At 42.8% G+C, this 20,263-nt stretch overlaps 1 protein-coding gene across 1 annotated transcript in view; it reads right to left on the bottom strand.

The window, feature by feature from the left end:
- The window catches only part of extl3 (exostosin-like glycosyltransferase 3), a 34,224-nt gene extending 14,184 nt beyond the window's left edge, over positions 1–20,040 (bottom strand). Inside the window, exons 1-2 of the mRNA XM_061243167.1 lie at positions 19,797–20,040; positions 15,477–18,138 (exon numbers count right to left, since the gene is read on the bottom strand). Of these exons, the coding sequence (XP_061099151.1) occupies positions 15,477–17,651 (2,175 nt within the window). The 5' untranslated portion in view covers positions 17,652–18,138; positions 19,797–20,040. The remainder of the gene's footprint in view (positions 1–15,476; positions 18,139–19,796) is intronic.
- Positions 20,041–20,263: the final 223 nt, after the last annotated feature.

The following is a 20,263-nucleotide window of genomic DNA, read 5'->3' as shown; positions in this document are numbered from 1 at the left end:
GCGTACAATTTGAGGTCTCGCCGCGGCAACACGAAATGGTCGTAATTTCATTCTAGATGGTCTGATCTGGTTGATATTACACAGATATGTTCGTTGTGGGAGTGTAATCACATCCATATCCCAAAAATGACTCAATGTTATAGCGCCACCATCTGGCAACAGGAAGTAGCCTTAATTTTACTCGACATCTTCCGATGTGGCCGAAAATTTAGAAATATGTATATTGTTGGAGTGTAATTAAATCCATATTCCAAAAATGACTCAATATTATAGCGCCACCATCTGGCAACAGGAAGTGAGTCTTATATCATTGATGCATTCCAATAGCAACATCAACATCTTCATTGATCAAAGGGGAATTCCTGTGCACAGTATACGTTGCCAAGGAAGGTGATTATTTCCAAAGTGTGTACATATTGTTAAACATGTCATTGGCACAACTATGGCACCAAGGCGGTTGCGCCCATGGTGCTTGGGCCCGTTCATTGCTGCTTGTAGCTATATTTATTCTTTTTTTTTCAATGTTTTGTGCATTTTTGAGGTGCTTGCCATGGATGAAAACTCACAGAATGTTGCACACACATCAGAAGTGGTGGCTGACAGGTTGTCTCAGATGCTCAGACTTGGGCGTGGCTGAGGGACTCCACAGCGCCCCCTATCGCATTGTCATCTATTGTGGGCAGGCACTTTGAGCTACCTTCACAAAATTTAGTACGCATATAGCACTCCTCGGTCCAAACACATTTCTCATTCGCATCTAATCAAATATACAAACAGGAAGTCAGCCATTTTGGATTTTGTGCGTTTTACACGTACTGCACTTTTAAGTACTCCTCCTAGGGTGTTCATCACATTCACACCACCTGTGGTCAGAATGGTCTCAGGATATTCATGATGCTAAATTGCCAGGATATTTTTGATAGCTCAAACGGGACGGTCCTGGGGAGGCGTAGAATTTTTATGTCACGCCACGCCAACAGGAAGTGGCCGTAATTTCATGGTCTACATCGTCTGATCTGGCTGATATTTTAGAAATACGTTTATTGTTGGAGTATAATCACATCCATATCCCAAGAACGGGTCAATGTTATAGCGCCACCATCTGGCAACAGGAAGTGAGGTCTTTATCATATTTGTATGCCTTCCTGCTAGGGCATTCATCACATTCACACGAAATGTGGTCCGCATGATCTTAGGATAGTCATGACCATAAGCTGTGAAGGGATTTTTGATATCTGAAACGGTATGGAAATGGCGAGTCATAAAGTACACATATTGCGTGCAAAAAAATGACTTTTTTCGACATCGTCCGATCTGGCTGATATTTTACAAATATGTTCACTGTTGGAGTACAATATGAAATATATACATATCAATCGGGGCGTGGCTAGACAGCGCCCCCTATAATTATTATTCTCTTTTTTTTCAATGTATTTTGCATTTTTGAGGTTCTTGCCATGGATGAAAACTCACAGAATTTTGCACACACTTGAGAAGTGTTGGCTGTCAGGATGTATCAGATGCTCAGACCTGGGCGTGGCCGAGGGACTCCACAGCGCCCCCTAATGCTTTGTCTTCTATTGTGGACAGGCACTTTGAGCTACCTTCACCTAATTTGGTATGCATGTGGGCCTCCTCTGGACAAACATTTCTCATTCGCATCGAAAGAAATTTGTGAACAGGAAGTCAGCCATTTTGAATTTTGTGCATTTTACACGTACTACACTTTTAAGTACTCCTCCTAGGGGGTTCATTGCATTCACACGAAATGTGGTCAACGTGGTCTCAGGATAGTCATGATACTAATTCCAAAGGATATTTTTGATATCTCAAACGGTATGGTCATGGCGAGGCGTAAAATTTTCATGTCACGCCGCGCCAACAGGAAGTTGCCATAAATTCATGGTCTACATTGTCTGATCTGGCTGATATTTTACAAATATGTTCACTGTTAGAGTGTAATCACATCCATATACCAAGAAGAAGTCAATGTTATAGCGCCACCATCTGGCAACGGAAGTGAGGTTTTAATCATGTTTGTATGCGTTCCTGCTAGGGTATTCATCACATTGTAGTCATCATGATCTTAGAATAGGCCTGACCCTAAATGACGAAAGGAGTTTTGATATCTCAAACGGTTTGGCAATGGCGAGGCGTATAATACACACGTTACGCCCAAAAACAGGAAGTGCGCTTAATTCCGTTCTACATCATCTGATCGGGCTGATATTTTACAAATATATTCACTTTTGGCGTGCAATCACATCCATATCCACATTCATCTGGGCGTGGCTACACAGCGCCCCCTATGGCTCTTTTCTAATATTGTGGACATATACTTTCACGTAAATGCACCACATCGGGTTGGCTTATGGGTCTCCTCAAGACACACACATTTCTCATTTGCATCCCTTAACTTTTCCCAACAGGAAGTGAGCCATTTTGGATTTTGTGTGTTTTTAAGTGTTTTTTCAGGTACCAAACTTTGAAATACTCTTCCTAGGGGGTTCATCACATTCACACAAAATGTGGTCAGCATGATATTATAGCCCTGACACACAACTATGAACTGATTTTTAATATCTTGGAATGGTATGGCTATGGTCAAAAAATTAACTTGTAATGCTGCCCAAACAGGAAAATTATGTATTAAATCATTTCAAAAAGGTATTAAATTCTACATTGCCTGATTTTGAGGCTACAACTTTTCACATATGTTCATTGTTGGAGTGTCATCACATCCATTAAGCAATAATAGTTCACTATTTTCGCTGGAGACTCATTATATCCAGTCTTAAAACTTCAACGCAAGTCGCAACTGACTATCCCATTTCTAATACGCGACTGCCATCTACTGGCAAAAGTTGGTATTGTTTCTCTTTTTCTTGGATAAAGTGATTTCTCAATGACAAGTTTTGTTTATTTTTGCGAGCCAGTAACCATAACGATGTATGAGTAACAGCGGCAGCCTACGTGACAAAATGTACTGACAACACCCAGCCCATAGCAACGTTTTTTCTCATCTACCTTAATTATATGGATTGAATAACTAAAATAAAAGACAGGCTTTTACTGGCAGGAAAGTATCATATATTTAAAAGATTAACACATATAATGCATATCTTGCATTGACGTTCACTGTTATTTGGTTTAAAAAAAATCGTACTGTAGCATTTTAAGGACTCAATACAAAACAGCTGTTCGGAAAGTTGGCTTGAAAACCAAGAAGCCTTATTAAGGAATTCAAGCCGTTTCCATTTGACTTTATTCGATTGAAGTGAATGCCGTAACCCAGTTAAATGTAATTTGCGTCGGAATACACATAATAGCCTACACTGTCAACGTGAAATAAAAATATATAGAGGTTTAAATCGATCCTATATTGGGACATTTGTTATGATGGCTGGTGCAACGGGCATTTTAATAATCGAATGCTAGCATTTATATCATTACACTGACCAAGTCCTGTTAAAAAGCACATTTTTGGTTCCTTTGTGGAAACAGTGAAGTTGTCTACACAATCTATTCTACTCACAGACTAACTGCGTCGCTGTAACTTCCCCCCATTTCTGATACGGGGATTCCATTTATTGGCAGAAAGTGGTACTTTAATTTTTTTCTTCCTTCAAGTGATTTTTCAACGATAGGTTTTTGTTTTTTTCTAGCGACCCAGCAGGCATAACGATGTATGATTTACAGCTGCAGCCTAGGTGAAAAAATGTATTGACAGCACCCAGCCCGATGTTTCTTTGCATCTATTTTCATACTCCACAGCGCCCCCTATTGCATTGTCTTCTATTGTGGGCAGGCACTTTGAGCTACCTGCACCTAATTTGGTAAGCATGTGGGGCTCCTCGGGACAAACACATTTCTCAATCGCCTTGAATCAAATATGCGAACAGGAAGTCAGCCATTTTGGATTTTGTGCGTTTTACACATACTACACTTTTAAGTACTCCTCCTAGGGTGTTCATCGCATTCACATCAACTGTGGTCAGAATGGTCTCAGGATAGTCATGATACTAAATTGACAGGATATTTTTGATATCTCATATGGTATGGTCATGGCGAGGCGTACAATTTTTATGTCACGCCGCGCCAACAGGAAGTAAATGCATGCATGCAGATGCATGCTTTGATCAACCTCACTCCAGAGTCCATAGATGGTGACAATCTTGAGGAGCACCCTGTACAACATCGACAAGAGCCCCAACAACAGCAGCCACCACAGCCCTCACCTCCACAGCAAAACCAGTTACCTACGCAGCACCCACATCAGAACACACCAACACAACAGGGACCACTTGCCTCATCAACCCCAGAGAGAGATAATGTGAAGATATCAAGGCGATGCACTCAACTGAAAAAAGAAAAGGCACAACTGAAGCAACAAATGGCCAGACTTAAAATGCAACTTACAAAGTCAAAAAGAAAATGTGAAAGTGAGGAAGAGCCAAAGAAGGTTTGATGAAAAGAAGAGAATTGAGTGAGAAATACAAGCCAAGGGGGGCCAAGAAACTTGCAGCAGTGAAGAAAGAGCAGGTCATTGAATTCCTGTGTAGGGATGAGAACAGCAGACTTCTACCTGGAAAAAAAAGATACCATAACAAAGCATAAAGAAAAAGTTCAAAGACGAGTCCTTCTCAAACCTCTGAAAGAGCTCCATTCACTGTACAATAAAGAGGCAGAAAGGGAACTCTCACTGTCATATAGACAGTTTGTGCGCCTGCGTCCCTTTTTTATAACTGAACCAAAAGCATGTGATCGCAACACTTGTGCGTGTATAGATCACGAGAATGTCAAGCTGCTCGCTGACAAACTCTACCAAAGTGGATTGCTGAAATCATCTAGCATCTCCGAGCTGATAGCCTCCATAGTGTGTGATCCTAAAAGCAAAGACTGTATGTATCGTGTCTGTCCAAAATGCTGTTACAGTGAAATAGAACTTGCTCTGCCTAAAGAGAACACATGCACCACCTGGCAGCAATGGGAAAGAGAGAAGACCAGCAATGGAGAAAAGGTGTTCACAAACTTTGTGAAAAAAACAGAGGGGAACCTGGCAGGATCTGAGCAACACCCTAAACCAAAAACTTGACCTCCTCGCGAAGCACCATTTCAACTGGATCCATCAAGTGGAGGAGTGCCGTAAACTCAAGGATAGCATCAGTGACACTGAGGTAGTTGTTCACATGGACTTCTCAGAAAACTATGCCTGCAAGTTACAGAGGTGCAGGCCTTCCATTTTGGAGGAAGCAGAAAGCAGGCCACGATACATACTTGTGTGGTGTACACATCTCAGGGGTGCCAGTCGTATGCTACCATATCTGATAGCCTCCGCCATGATGAAAGAGCTGTGGGGGCACACCTTGAGCCTATTCTGAAGGAGGTGAAGGAGCAAAATCCTTCTGTCACCACTCTTCACTTCATGAGTGACAGTCCTGTGACGCAGTACAGGAATAAGAGGAACTTCTACCTGCTCAGTACACTTCCATTCCTTTAGGGATTCAAAGAAATTACCTGGAACTACTCAGGCCCATGGTAAAGGCGCTCCCGATGGAGTCGGTGGAGCAATCAAACGTTCTGCCGATGACATTGTGAAAATGGGAACAGATATCCAGACACCAAAGGATCTCTACTGCACACTACAGGAGAACACAAGCTGAACTATAAGGTACTTCTGGATATCTGAAGATGACGTGTCCAGACATGATGATGCAGTGCCAAGTCAGTTGCTAGTTGTTAAAGGCACCAACTACATCAGGTTGCCTCACAAACCCCGGGGAAGATCAGTCCCAGAGAGCTGTCCTGCTTTTGCAGCCGAGGAGGGAGCCATTGTAACTGCTATGGTCCAGTTGATGTGGACTTCAATCAAGAAGGATCTGAAGAGACTGCCTCCACAAGCTCAAACTCAACACTGCAGCCCACACAAAACAACACACCAGATTTAGTCGGTAAATTTGTTGTTGTGAAATACGATGACCAACTTTTTGTCGGACAAGTTCTTCATCTGGTGGAGAATGAAATTGAGGTGAGCTGCATGAGACAAACTGCCGTAAAGAACTCATTTATGTGGCCAGAAACATGTGATGCCATCTTTTACTACATGTCTGATGTGCAAGCAGTCATCTCAGAGCCAGAGCCATCCACCAATCGCAGCTCAAAACTATGCAGCCCAGACTGGGAAAAATTCAAAGCGATGATGTAAATGTGCAGTTCCACCCACAGAGAATACTTGGATTAGAGATTAGATGGGGAGATCTCACCCAAAATGAGGTATTAACTGAATGTTACTTGTAGCCTAATTCAAGAGAACATATCAAGCCAATTTTTAAAGCAACATCCCAGATTATATAGCTACAATATGTTGACAATTTTATTCAATCAAAAAGTTCTACTTTTCAGTGTTGATGATGAAAATGTTAATGAAGAATACATGGATTAGAGAATAGATGGGGAGATCTCACCCAAAATGAGGTATTTTAAATGAAAGTTTTAGTTACAAGGCCATGTAGCCTAATTCAAAAGAAAATATCAAGCTAATTTTTAAAGCAACATCCCAGATGATAGCTACAGTATGTTGACAATTTTATTCAATCAAAAAGTTCTACTTTTCAGTGTTGATGAAAATGTTAATTGATATGAAAATGTTAATGACTTGATACTTACTTGTCATGAATGACTTGCACTACTACTGTTACCTACATGTTGATACCTTTTACAATGGCTGATGTTTACTGTATATGAAATGGTTAATGCGTTCAAAATGCTAAGATTAGGGACTTCCGGTGACGCCATGTTCTGAGACACACGCATGGGGTGTTTGCTCCTGTAAAATTCGGTCGTGGTTGGCTGTTTGTAAGGCTAAAGAAGAGTATTTTGAGTGAAACGGGGACGTTTAAAGTTATAGGAGGAAAAATGAGCACGCCTAGAATTACAAGGAACACAGGGAGACAACAAGAATCGATTGAAGAAGGTAACGAAAAGGGGGCCGCCATCTTCCCGGGCTGAAACGAGTGGAAACGAAGGCGTAATGGAAATGGCGGAAATACTCAGAGAATTGAGAGCATTACGGCAGGAGAATCAAGAGTCGTTCACGGACACTAAAGCCTCGTTGACAAGGCTAGAAGTGTCAGTAACAGACCTGAAACAACGTTTGGTTAAACTGGAGCAGAGAACCATAGAAGCGGAGTCTAGAGTCAGTGCCACGGAGGACACCAGCCAGCGGCATTAGAGGGTGCTCTGGCATCTGGTGAGACGGGAGGTGGCCCTCACTAACCAGTGCGACGACCTGCAGAACCGCCTGCGCCGCAACAACCTGAGAGTTTATCAAGTCCCGAAGGAAGTGAGAAGAACGATATGGAGGGTTTCGTGAAACAACTATTTAAAACCACACTGCAGCTCCCACCGGAGTTACAGCTACAAATCGAGAGGGCGCACAGATCTCTGGGGCTAAAACCGGCCAACTCTGCACCGCCGCGCTCCATTATTGTGAGGTTTCTGGACTACACAGTGAAGGAAGCGGTGCTACGACAAGCCTGGGCGCAGAAGCAAGTCACGTTTCAAGGAAAAGTCATATATTTTGACCAGGATTATTCTCCGGAGGTACAGATGAAGAGTGCGGGTTCGTGGGGTGATTAAGCAGTTGAAGGAGAAGGGGATCCAGGCCAGATGTCGCTTCCCAGCACAGTTGAGAGTCAACCTGGAGACTGGAGTGAAAACTTTCCCAACTTTAATTGAAGCCCAGCCGACTCTCAGGGAGCTGGGCATCTCTGTGCAGGTGAGCGAGAGAGAGAGGACGGACCGGGAGCTCACAAAGGAGTCATGGCGGAGGCAGGAGGACGGGAGGAGAGGAAGGAGGGACGTGTCTCTGTCAGATGCGGATTTGCAAACCTTTATGCGGGATTGAGAGGACAGTAAATGTGCTCAGGTAACAGGGCTTAATGTCACTTTACACGGGTGAAAATGACAAGGTGCTATACGTAATCAGTTGGGAGATACTTAAAACGGCTAACCACACTGAACAGTTATAGGTTTATGTGAAAAATAATAAGGATTTTGGGGGGGGGGCACACTCCTTTTTTATTGTTCTTTCTATGATAAGACCTGATACAGGGCTACAATCTCACCAGAGAATGTGTTTTTCTCTTTGGTTTGTGATTTGGTTGGCACTTAGTGCATATTCCCCAGAGAGAGTTAGAGGCCACTACTCTCTGCCTACAACACAACAGGGGCTGGTTGCATTTCTGCAGCCAGCTGGGTTTTTGGAAGTCAAATGTGTTTATTTTGTTCATTTAAATTTGTTTGTTAATAGTTCTTATATCCTTGACATGTCTGTTAAGTCCACATACGGGTTTGATATGAAAGAGCAGTCAGTTACTCTAACCAGAGAGGGGAATTTAGGAGAGGGAAGAGCAGGAGAACAGGAGAGGGGAGGGGAAAAAGTACTGGAAACAATGTTATTTTATGTCTACTTTAGGGGTTGTTTCATACAATGTTAAAGGGATTAATCACCCCATAAAAAGAAAAAGAATCCTGAGTCAGTTGAAAAAATTAAATTGTGAAGTTGAACACAAGAAATTAAGAATGGAAGGAATGGGTGGAGCAGGTGTCCTATTCCAGTTGTCCAAACAGCAGAAAGAGGGGGGGGGCAGTTTTGATTGGTTACGAGAACGGGAATTGAGCTAGCTGTCTACTTGCCTTTCAGTTGAGAAAAGAACAATCAAAGCGTATAATACCTCAAATAAGACAGCCCACATCTCAGACTGAGGTTTCCCACCCTGCAGAGGTTGCGGAAGCATTTCCTGAGTCAGTTGAAAAAATTAAATTGTTCAATAGGGTTATTACAAGAAACCCACCTTAGTGAAGTTGAACACAAGAAATTAAGAAGGGAATGGGTGGAGCAGGTGTTCTATTCAAGTTGTCCAAACAGCAGAAAGAGGGGGGGGGGGCAGTTTTGATTGGTCAGTCTGTCAGTTTTGCAGTACAGAGGGAAGTAAAGGATAAACAGGGCAGATATATAGCAGTCATAGGGACAATAGGGGGAGTTGATCTGACCATCATGAATATCTACGCACTAAACGAAGATGACCCCATTTTTTTTAAAGACGTAGCATCCATATTGGCAAAGGAAGCTAAAGGTACAATAATTTTAGGAGGAGACTTTAATTGTGTTTTGAGTATGAAACTAGACAGATTGCCCTTGGAACATGGACCCCCTAGCAAGAAATCTAAAGCAGTAAAACATATGTTGGAAGAGTTGGGGCTGGTTGATGGCTGGAGAGCCATGAACCCAAAAACAAAAGACTTCACTTTTTTGTCTATGGTACACGGGTCATATTCTAGAATTGATCTAATTTGCATTTCAAAGCAGAGTCTTTACAAAATTGAGGAGTGTGTTATAGAACCTATTACTCTATCTGACCATGGTCCAGTAAGGATGAAATTGAACTTGGGTATTGAAAGGCATTTTAAATACTGGAGATTAAATGTTTCAATGTTAACAGACCCGGTTAACCAACAACAATTAAAACAAGCTATTTTTTTTACAAGCTATTTGTGAAGGAGCTTACACCCAGACTTTGTCAAGTCTTTAACTATGCCTTAGATGAAAATGACCCACACAAAAGTTGGTCAGAGGCTATAATAACAGTAATTCATAAAGAGGGGAAGGACCCGCTAGAGTGTGGCTCCTACAGACCAATCAGCCTGCTCGGAAATGATGCAAAGATTCTTAGCTCCATATTAGCGATCAGAATGCAGAAATATTTGGGGAATTTAATTAACCCTGACCAGACCGGATTTATACCAGGTCGTCAAGGGGCGAATAATATCAGAAGAGCTTTGAACTTAAAATCAGTAGCGAAGGATTCCATTCACCCTTCAATGCTTCTAAGTCTTGACGCTGAGAAGGCATTTGACAGGGTTGATTGGTCGTATTTAAATTATACTATGGAACAAATGGGATTCAGTTTGACTTTTATCAGATGGATTAATACTTTAAATAAGGATCCAAAATCGAGGGTTAGGGTGAATGGATACTGCTCCGAATTCTTTAAACTTAAGAAAGGTGTTCGGCAAGGAAATCCGGCCTCACCTATCCTGTTTGCATTAAGTATTGAACCATTAGCTGAGCTAATTAGAAGGAATGACCAAATCGAGGGGATAGTAGATGGGGGGGGCATGGTGCACAAAATCTCGCTGTTTGCGGATGACATCCTTTTGTTTATAAAAAATCTGCTATTATCTGTACCTGCTTTGTTGCAGAGCCTGAGGAAATATGGGGATGTTTCTGGGTATAAGGTTAATGAGGGGAAATCGGAAGCAATGATGATTATAGGAAGTTGGCCCAAACAGTTAAAGACAAACAGGTGAAATTCAGATGCTTTAGGTATTTGAGAGTTATTCTGACGCATAATTCTTCTCAATTATACAAGGCTAACTATGACAAACTTATCTCTCAGGTCAAAATAGATTTGGAAAGATGGGAGACGCTTCCTCTATCTTTAGTAGGTAGGGTAGAAACTATCAGAATGAATGTACTGCCGAGGTTGCTGTTTTTCTTTAGTTCCCTTCCTGTCACAGTCCCTGTGTCTACATTCAAATTCTTGGACAGGCTTGTTTCTAAATTCATATGGCAGAATAAAAGGCCTAGAGTGAGACTCAAAGTTCTCTGCGCGCACAAAGAGAAGTCTGGCTTATCTTTGCCTAATTTCAGAAACTACTACTGGGCTTCACAGCTCAGAATACTGACATCGTGGATTAGGTTAGATATGAGCACAAAATGGGTACATATAGAACAAGGCTCTGTAAATAATGTATCACTTTCTGTTCTCCTCTTTCTAGGGGCTACGGTATGGAGGAAGCTTAAGATACAGAATGAATGGGTAAATGATACCTTAAGGGTTTGGGCAGAGATATGAAAAATATTGAATCTACCACTGTTTTTATCAAGAGCAACAAAAATTGCTTCTATTGGTGATTTTTTGCCTGCCAAACTGGACAAAGGTTTTATTAGGTGGGCAGAGAAGGGTCTGAAAAAATCAGTTATTTGAAGGAACGACCCTCAGGGCTTTCTCACAGCTTCAGACCCAGTATGGTATTGCGCCCAATGATCTGTTTAGATATTTTCAAATACGACATTATCTGATGTCACATACGGATTGGGACAAAACTAGGAAATTACCATCTAATTTAGAAATGTACTGGATTGGGATGGTGGTGGATCAAACATACATTAGAAACATAATATCATGCTTATACAGTAGAATTCGCATGGACACAACTGATAACACACTAGATGTAAAAGGTAAATGGGAATTGGAGGCCAATACCATAATTGCAGACGATGAGTGGGAGACGTTCTGGGTGTCTTGGCATAAATGCTTGAGTAGCCCAAACTGGAAAGAGTTTGGTTGGAAGTTAAGAATGAGATATTTTAGAACACCTTTAGCGATATCCAACTACAACAAGAATTCTACCCCCCTCTGCTGGAGGGGATGTGTTCTAATAGGGGACTTTTCTCACATCTTTTGGGATTGTCCTAAATTACAATTATTTTGGGAAAAGGTAAAAAGGGAAATAGGAAAGATTTTGAATCTTGACAGATCATTTGAGCCACAACAGCTAATACTAGGAAACATATCGTTAGAAGGGGTGGGGAAGAACAGATTGTATATGCTCAGGGCTCTTGTGTTAATAGCCCATAAAATGATTACCATAAACTGGCTTAAGCCCGAGCCACCTACCCTGGAACAATGGACACAAAGACTCAGGGCTGTGGACTGTATGGAAAATATAACGGCGAGACTACAACTGCGGATGGACATTTATTTAGAAAAATGGGCCTCGGGGAGCCGCGGTGGCGCAACAGGCTAAGACGCAGCAGACTCGCGGTTGCATTTCGTTGCAGTTGCACACCGGGGACCGGGGTTCGATTCTCGGTCCTGCCAAAAGCAAAGTTTGGCCGGCTCACGTGGAGCAGCAATAATTGGCTCGCTGCTCCAGAGGGAGGGACTTGGCAGGGTTAGTAGATCGCCGCACAAAACAAGCACCTTGGGCGCCTCGGAATCACGGTTACAGCTTGGGAGGCGAGGCGGCTTGAAGAAGGATGTGTCGCTCTCCCGTTGGCCGCCGAGGGACGGGGGGTGGGCGGTGTATCTAATACTGGCTCTAATTGAATCAGACGGGGTCCAATTGGCTACCAAATTGGGAGAAAAAGGGGGGGAAAAAATCGGATAAAAAATTTTTTTTTTAAAAGAAAAATGGGCCTCTGTTATAGTGTTTCTAACAGAATGAATGTGTTGTAAACATTTAATTGGATAAGTTGGGGTGAAAGTGAAGGATATTTGACGTACAAAGGAGATCCCTTTCTCTTCTCCCTGTTTTGGGTTTTTATATTGCTAATTACTAAATCTCACAGTATGTCATTCGGCATAACGATGCCTGTCAGGCGGGGTAACACAGATTTCTCTTGAAATATTACATAATTCAGTTTTCTTTAGCTGAGAATACAACAATAATCTTAACCCATTTACTGGATTGCATTTTTTTTTGACATTTTCCAGCTTTTTTCACTTTTCAGCATTAAGTTTTGGGTGATAAACATCGACAAATGAGCCTGTGTCAGTAGAAAAGCCTACATTTCTGATATTGTGATAGAATTTTGATTTCCTGAGCAGAACATGTTTGTTGATATCAAACTATGGATATCTATAAACTATTGTATGCTGATAAAAATAAATAATCAAGTTATTAGAAAATCCATTACTGTTATCCCAAATGACATTTTTGATGGGAAAAATCTAATTGTTAATAATTAAAATACATAAATTACATTCTTAGAGAACAAAACTTGTTGAAATATATACACAACATTCTAATGAAGATAGAAAGAGCTTCAATTAGCATTTTTAACTCATTTAAATTGAACTAAAACCACCTTGGTGGCATAGTTGTGCCAATGACATGTTTCACAATATGTATATTGTGAAACATGTCATTGGCACAACTATGCCACCAAGGCGGTTGCGCCCATGGTGCTTGGGCCCGTTCATTGCTGCTTGCAGCTATATTTCTAATTGGATTTGCTACAATATTTTGCAAAGTCCTAGATTAACAAATTTCAGTGATCCAAATTTTTTGTTACAATAGATTGTATTTACAGCATTGCTGTAAAACTACTATTTACAATTTGCGTGATTCTAGAGCAATTTACAAACAACATATGATTCTGAACTACTTACTGTTGCCATATTATTGTAGCCGAGTTAGTGCTGAAAACAAAGATATGAAACACTTTGGAATCACTGTATATAAAATTGATTAAAATGACACAAATTACCAGTGGCATGGCAGTCACCAGTTTTCCTAATTTTGCCCTTAGACGCCAGAGGGTTAAGCCCGCATGTTTTCCAAATAAGGTCACCAAGTGATTTTGATTCGACAGATTAAATGACTTTTTTTATTTATCATTATTTGTTTCGGATGTTTTCATATTTTAACATTTGGTTGCCAATTGTACCCTATCTATTCCAACTACCAATGTTAACTGCCTACAATACACCATCTACGACCCCGTCCCCCGGGTCCCGAAGAACAACACACCTTCTCAAAGCCGTATCGCCTCATCCCGCCACTGTGTAAATCTGTGCTGACACTCGCCAAGTCTAAACCTCATGACGACAATTTTTGTTTCCTGAATTAATTTAACTAAAAGCAGAGAGCTGAGTAATCACCAGTTCAGGGAATTATTGAAAGGCCCTGAAACAAAGTACGGAGATACAGTAGATATGGAGATGAGGTGCGCTGGCTAAGCAGAGGCATTTTACAACCTCACGCTGTGATATATTCCATTGACAAAGCTTGTTACCCAATTTTTATACTCTAGTGAAGCAGGACTTGATGGAATGACACAATATAGCTCCTCTAGACTGAGATTAGCTGAAGTGCCATTTTCACCTCATTTGATTTGTCAGGGGTGCCAATATTTTTGCCACTTGTAGTTTTAGGAAAAATTGGAAAACATTGAAACATAAGTAAATCTATTGAAATAAATGCAAAGAGTTGTCCCATATGTTTGAACATAAAATCTAGATAATTATCCACATTGTTTATTATTTGCATTATTTGCATTATTATTTCCCCCCCATTGCTATTTAGGGTCCAACAATTCTGGAGACCGCTGTATCTGTCGGAATGTTAAACTGTAAGAGTTTAACATTTGTTACTTGTTACGACCTCTCTTGTAAGCGTTTGTATTTGCAAGATGCACAACTATTTTCGCTTTACTTCCGGTTTGCTACACACTGGCAATTTACGCTAGCGGTTCGTTTCTTTAAAAAGGCCGCCACTCCTACTGCTCTGGGTAGTCTAGCTCTGCGACCCTTTGCATTTTGACTGTGGATTATTGATTGCGTCTTTGACTTGCGTAGGACCATATTCGATTTACAACTCTCGCCCAGCCTGTTTTGATTTGTTTGCAAATTGGATTTTGACCCTTGCATCGCTTACAACTCTGTCCAGCCCTTTTTGATCGGTTCGCCCCAGTGCTTCACTCGTGCTCGACCCTGTTCGCCCACCCTGTTTTTGAAGGCGATCGTGGGAGGAGACCTGATCTCCATTGCAGGTTGGCTACATGGCGATTTGAGCACGTTAAGCTTTTGAAGACTAGCTGAGGTGTATTTAGATTTGTTTAGGCAGACAAATTTAAACAATTGTTTTTTTTGTTTTGTTTTTTTTAAAATCATCATTTAAATGGATGCCAATGTACTAAATATTTTCATTTATGTTGGTGACAGTTATGTGGTTCTCCCAATTTTCATTTGGAGAGGTTTAAGGTCTAAAGGCAGATCAGTCATCACATCCTGCTTTTGAAGGAGTGCATATGAAGACTACTAATGAGCATGACAATAGCATATATCCATTTAGAGTTATGATGTGTTGCATGTTCAGAGATGCTCTTCTGCATACCACTGTTGCAATGTGTGGTTATTTTCATTAGTCACCTTCTGGTCAGCTTTAACCATTCTGGCCATTCTCCTCTAACGTCTCTCATTAACAACGCGTTTCTGTCTGCAGAACCACTGCTCACTTTTCTTTTCTGCACCACTCTTTGCAAACTCTAGAGACTAGTGTGCATAAAAATCCCAGGAGATCAACAGTTTCTGAGATACTCAATCCACGCTGTCTGGCACCAACAACCATTACACGGTCAAAGTCACTTAGATCACATTTCTTCCCCATTCTCACATTTGGCTTGAAAAACAGCTCAACCTCTTGAACACGTCTGCATGCTTTTAGACGCTTCATTTACTTCATTAAGGCATTTCCATCTTAACACCAAGGCGCAAACTTTTCTTAATTAGTCTGAAATAACACCGCCCACATTTTTATTTACTGCGGTCTGACATAGTGGCCAGTATATGATCAATCACATTTGTCTGTGAGGATAACATGAAACCAATTGAAGGAGCACTCACCACAATGGGGAGACCAATGTCAGGCCAGAGAAGGTCATCAGAGGGTGGTTTGGGCGAGTTCCAAACCACAACCACCTTGTTGAGATATGGAAGCCCGTTCAGCCTTTCCAAGGAGTTCATCAGCACCTCCTCCCGCTCATACGTCAACATCACCACTGTAAACTGCTCCCGGGGCACGTTTCCACCTAGTGCTGCCTGGAACTCCTTCCCTGATCCCCCTGTGCCCCCACCAATGGGGCGGAAGCCTGTCCCGGACCCTAGGAACTTAGCCTCAGAAGGCAGCACAGGGTCAAGCGGGGTGTGGGGGAAGAGGTGGAAGGGACCAGGGGGTCTGTTCCAGGAGCGGTAGGTGTTGGCGGCAGTGTAGGTAAAATTGCGCAGGTATCGGGGCGAAGCATAGGGTGGCTCCGTCTCCACTGGCCCAAGATCCAGATCCCCATTGTCAGCCATGTTTGGGTCTGTACCGGCCGTCTTGCCTGCCTTGTGGGGGATCTCCTGGGCGGTCTCCTCTCGAATAGGTGCAGCAGGGATCTGGATGCGTGTCCGCACACTGGCTAGGATGGTGCTGAAGACACTTTCAGCTGTGGAGAGGTAGGTCTCCCATAAGAAGCGCCCCTGCCGCCGCATGGCCAACAAGTCGTTATCCGAGATGCTGCGAAGCAGGAAGTGCAACTCAGTGATGCGTTGCTTGGGCACCATCAGCGTTGCCTCACTCCAGCGTATCAGCTGGTGGTAGGGTAGGCGGGAGTGGTCACCCAGCACCACAGGGATGGCCCCTACCTCCAAGGCCTCGAAGAGTCGCATGCCGCAGCCGGCCGATGCAACTAGCTGTCCATTACCAGGGGAGATGACTAGGGCAAAAGTGGAGGCCTTCAGCACCTCCAGCCGCTCCTCACGCTCACCACACAGTGCCCACTCAGTGGGTAGGCTGGGCAGTGGCCTGTTCTTGCAGGTGAATTCTACAAGAACTTTGTCTAGGCGGCTGTCTTGAACAGCCTTGAGGGTACCAATGATGCGATCGTCGTAGTCGGCTGGAGGGTCACTCTCCATTTCCTCCTCAAAGGACTGGGGTGGCCCCTCCTGCAGGCTGCTCCTCAAGGACTCCACCTTCTCCCCCTGGAAGCTGAAGAGATACTTCCTTTTAACAGGGACCTGTGGCGGCACCTCCAGGAAGTTGGGCTCGGAGAGTGCATGGACTAGAGGTGATAACACCAGGTCAAAGCCTTCACGGTACTGGTGCTCCAGGAAGGTGGACTGTGCCACACCTGCCCGACCTGTACTCACATTGTACAGGAAGTTCTGTGTCATGGATTTCTTGGACAGGTGGACTAGCAGGTGATTGTGACCATCAGTTCTCCAGTAAGGCAAAGCATGTAGCTGCTTTTCCAGGTTAGTGGGTGACTGAGAGGAGAAGGAAGAAGAGGAAGTGATGTCTTGCAGCTCCCCAACGAGCACTATGTACAAGCAGGCAATGCTTGGGTTGTCGGTCACATAAATACTGCTTTTGACAGTGGAGGCAAAAGCCTGCTTGACCAATGGATCGATGTTCTCACCCCAGGGGTAGGCTGATGTGTCATACACATAGACAGGGAACCCAGAAGTGAGTGGGCAACGAGAGTAGTCAAAGCAGGAGTGAAGCCGGCATGAGCGGGCTGACTTGGGCAGAGGAAGTCCTACATCATCTTTGTCTGGGAGTAGCTTGACAGGGAGAGAGAGCTTGGGCTGGTTCTGGGCCATCAGCTCCTTGTAGGAGTGTTCTGTCTGGCTGATAACATTCTTCAGCTGAAGAAGGTCCTGCTTGGCATTGTCAATGCTTTTTTTGCAGGCTTCAATCTTCAAGTTGAGCCGGGCAATCTCACCATTCAGCTCCTGCCGCTTAGCCTCCAGCTGCAGCAGCTCTTCACTCACTGACTCCCGGATGCGGCACAGATCCTGCACATGTTTCACCTCACACAGCTCATTGCCGGGCCGAGGCCCGAATATTCGCTTGTCGGGGCCCCCGGCCTCATCAATAGTGGTGAGGTAATAGTGTGCGATCAGTGGGAAGAATACCAAGATAAAGAAGAGTGTGAAGCTCAGCCAGGTCAGGCGAATGCGGTTTGACCAGCGCAGGACCCATGGCTGGCCACCGTTTCCTGTCCCCCCACCGTTTCGCAGCATGTTGTATGCAGTCATGCGTTCCTTGTTCAGTGTTTTCCAACTAAGATGGTGTCAAGGAGGATCAGCACCCATGACGAAATTTCATTGAATAATGCTGAAAGCACATTCACCTCAGAGGGCTCTGACCTCTGTTTAAGCTGGGAGTTTCTCCCGACACCTATGTCAACGTTTAGTTGTGTGTAGGCTTCAGAGACCAAATGAGAGGACATTTCATCTTCCGCCTCCAAGGGTAGCATGAGATGCACACACTGTCCATCCCAACATCTCTCTGATTATGAAAATTTGGACACTTGGCCTATCCAAGAGCTGTGAGAAGTCCAAAACCAACAAAAGGGGAGGAGGTTCCATGGCGCTTAGGACACTGGATACGGAGACTGGTTGCTGCCCTGCAGATCGCCATCAAGGGTCCAGTCCGCCTGCCCCCAGGGTTTGCTTCCCTAAGGGGTTACATAGGACATGGGCAGATGATGCATTCCTTCACCAAACCACCAAGGTTCCCAGCCTGAAAGGAAGAAAGATACTTTAAGTTTCTCAATTTTTATACACAGAACAAACAAGGGTTGGACAAAATACCAGAAACGCCACATGAGAAAGGAATTTTCACAATATTGCAAAAATAAATTAATAAATGACAAATAAATGCAGGGGAAAAAAACATGCAGTTGTACGGACGGGTTGTCCTCCAGCATGGGGGATGAGTCAAGGTTACATTATATGTGACATGTATTTGGAATGAAGAGTAGCACAATGTGAAAATTGGACTTATTTTTTAAATGGAATGCATAGCAATTTCAGACAATCTGGTTTAAGAGGTTAAATAAATATACTAAACATGACAAGTACTTAACTTACAGTTAAGAATTGCGATTGGGGTAGTGTAGTAATTTCTGTAGGTATTTGTCTAATTGTTTAATGTAAAAGTATTGGTCCAATTCTCACCAAAGTGTTTTAGCGTCTGGGACAGCCAATAAGCAACATTTATCAGAAACCACATTCCTCAGCAGAAAACTGCCATTGAACGGACGTTAACGTCTGATTGAAGTCTGTTAGCTAGTTAGCAAATGTTCATCATTATCGACGCTGTTGCAGTTGACTAGCGAAAGAGAATTAGCCTGCAAGCCAACACGTACATTCGGCCGTACAGCACATAACAGCCAACACGCCAGCTTAAGTATAACGTTAGACAAACGAACATATTGTGCGATTACTACTTAGCAAGATAGATCACGTAAAATGATCGCGTTAGCTATATAGTAACGCAAGCAACGTAGTCACTTAGCCTATACAGAAATCAACTGAACAAGCTAGCTAGCTACACAAAAAACATCAGTTTGTATGACTAATTTAAAGCAAATGCTTGATGTTCATTGGCTCGCTGGCCAACTGAGTATTTTATCTAGCTAGTAAATTAGAGCTACAACTACATGCCGTCGTCTTAACTAACGTTTGCTTTACACCCAGCTAAGGTTAGCAAGCCCAATCGCTAGCTCACGGTTCCGTACACCGCCAATGATTTCATGCTTGCCAGATTGCTTGTGAAGAGGCCGAGTAAATGTAAGCTTAATTAGCCAACTTAACATTATATGAGAAATTGCTTGTTAATATCAACGTTAGCGAAGTAAAGTTCGGAAGTAGCCAATTTAATTCCACCACTTTCGAGTGAAATGCGTAGCTAGCTAACTAAATAGCTAGCAACAAGCAATGCATGAATTATGACTGGATTCTGGTCGCTGCAGCTGGCTAACTATAGCTAGCTACATAATATTTAAGACGACTGTGCGAGAGCTCACGTTAGCTTGCTAGTACTACCGGTAACACGTTACCTGCTGGCTGGTAACGTTAGTAGTTAGCTCGATCCTTATCAGTATAGATAAATACAGATCACTAAAATGTTTATTGTTGACTACCTGGTCATCAAGCTTCCACAGTATATTACTAACTAATCATAGCAATCAGCTATCAATCCTGTCATTACAAAAGTCTCAGCTAGTCTAAGTTACTTAGCTAGCTAGCAACAGTCATTTCAAAAAAGCAAAAGGGGGTATAGAAGGGCGACATACATCATATGGCTAATTAGCTGGCTAGCTCGTAGGCTAACTATTACACAGTCACAAAACAGACTAACGGTACTGTGTTAGCTGTCTAATGCTAGCTACTTACCCAGTGTTGTTTAAAAAAGAAAAAGAAAACCCCAAAACAAACGCTTGTTCCACCTGGAGTGGACGGACTCTAGTACTTCATTTTGGAGAGCCAAAATCTGCAGTAGTTACGATCTTTTATTTAAGTTTTTATAATTTCCACATGAATTGCTCTAAAATCAAAAGATAACGCCTGCGAAATAGTGCGTAATAACATACACTGAGGGCTGCATTGTTGCTAAGACCACTGTATTGTTGGAGGAAGGCTGTTCTGACCATAGATCTATCTATGGTTCCGACAAACATTCATCCTGGTGCATTCTGGGTATGTGTGTTGGTTCAGGAGATTTTCTCGAGAATATGGTGACATCTAGTGGCCAGTACTGATCCTGCGGTCAGAGCTGTTATTCGTCACCGAAGGGATCTTTTGAATGCCACGCCCCGTTTTGGGGGTACATTGCAGCCTCTCCCATTGAAAAAAATAGACGA

This window comes from Conger conger, chromosome 5 (assembly GCF_963514075.1).
Source record: "Conger conger chromosome 5, fConCon1.1, whole genome shotgun sequence".
In the NCBI taxonomy this organism is placed as follows: domain Eukaryota; kingdom Metazoa; phylum Chordata; class Actinopteri; order Anguilliformes; family Congridae; genus Conger; species Conger conger.
Note: the sequence above shows the minus strand (reverse complement) of the source record. Positions and strands in the feature narration are given on the sequence as shown.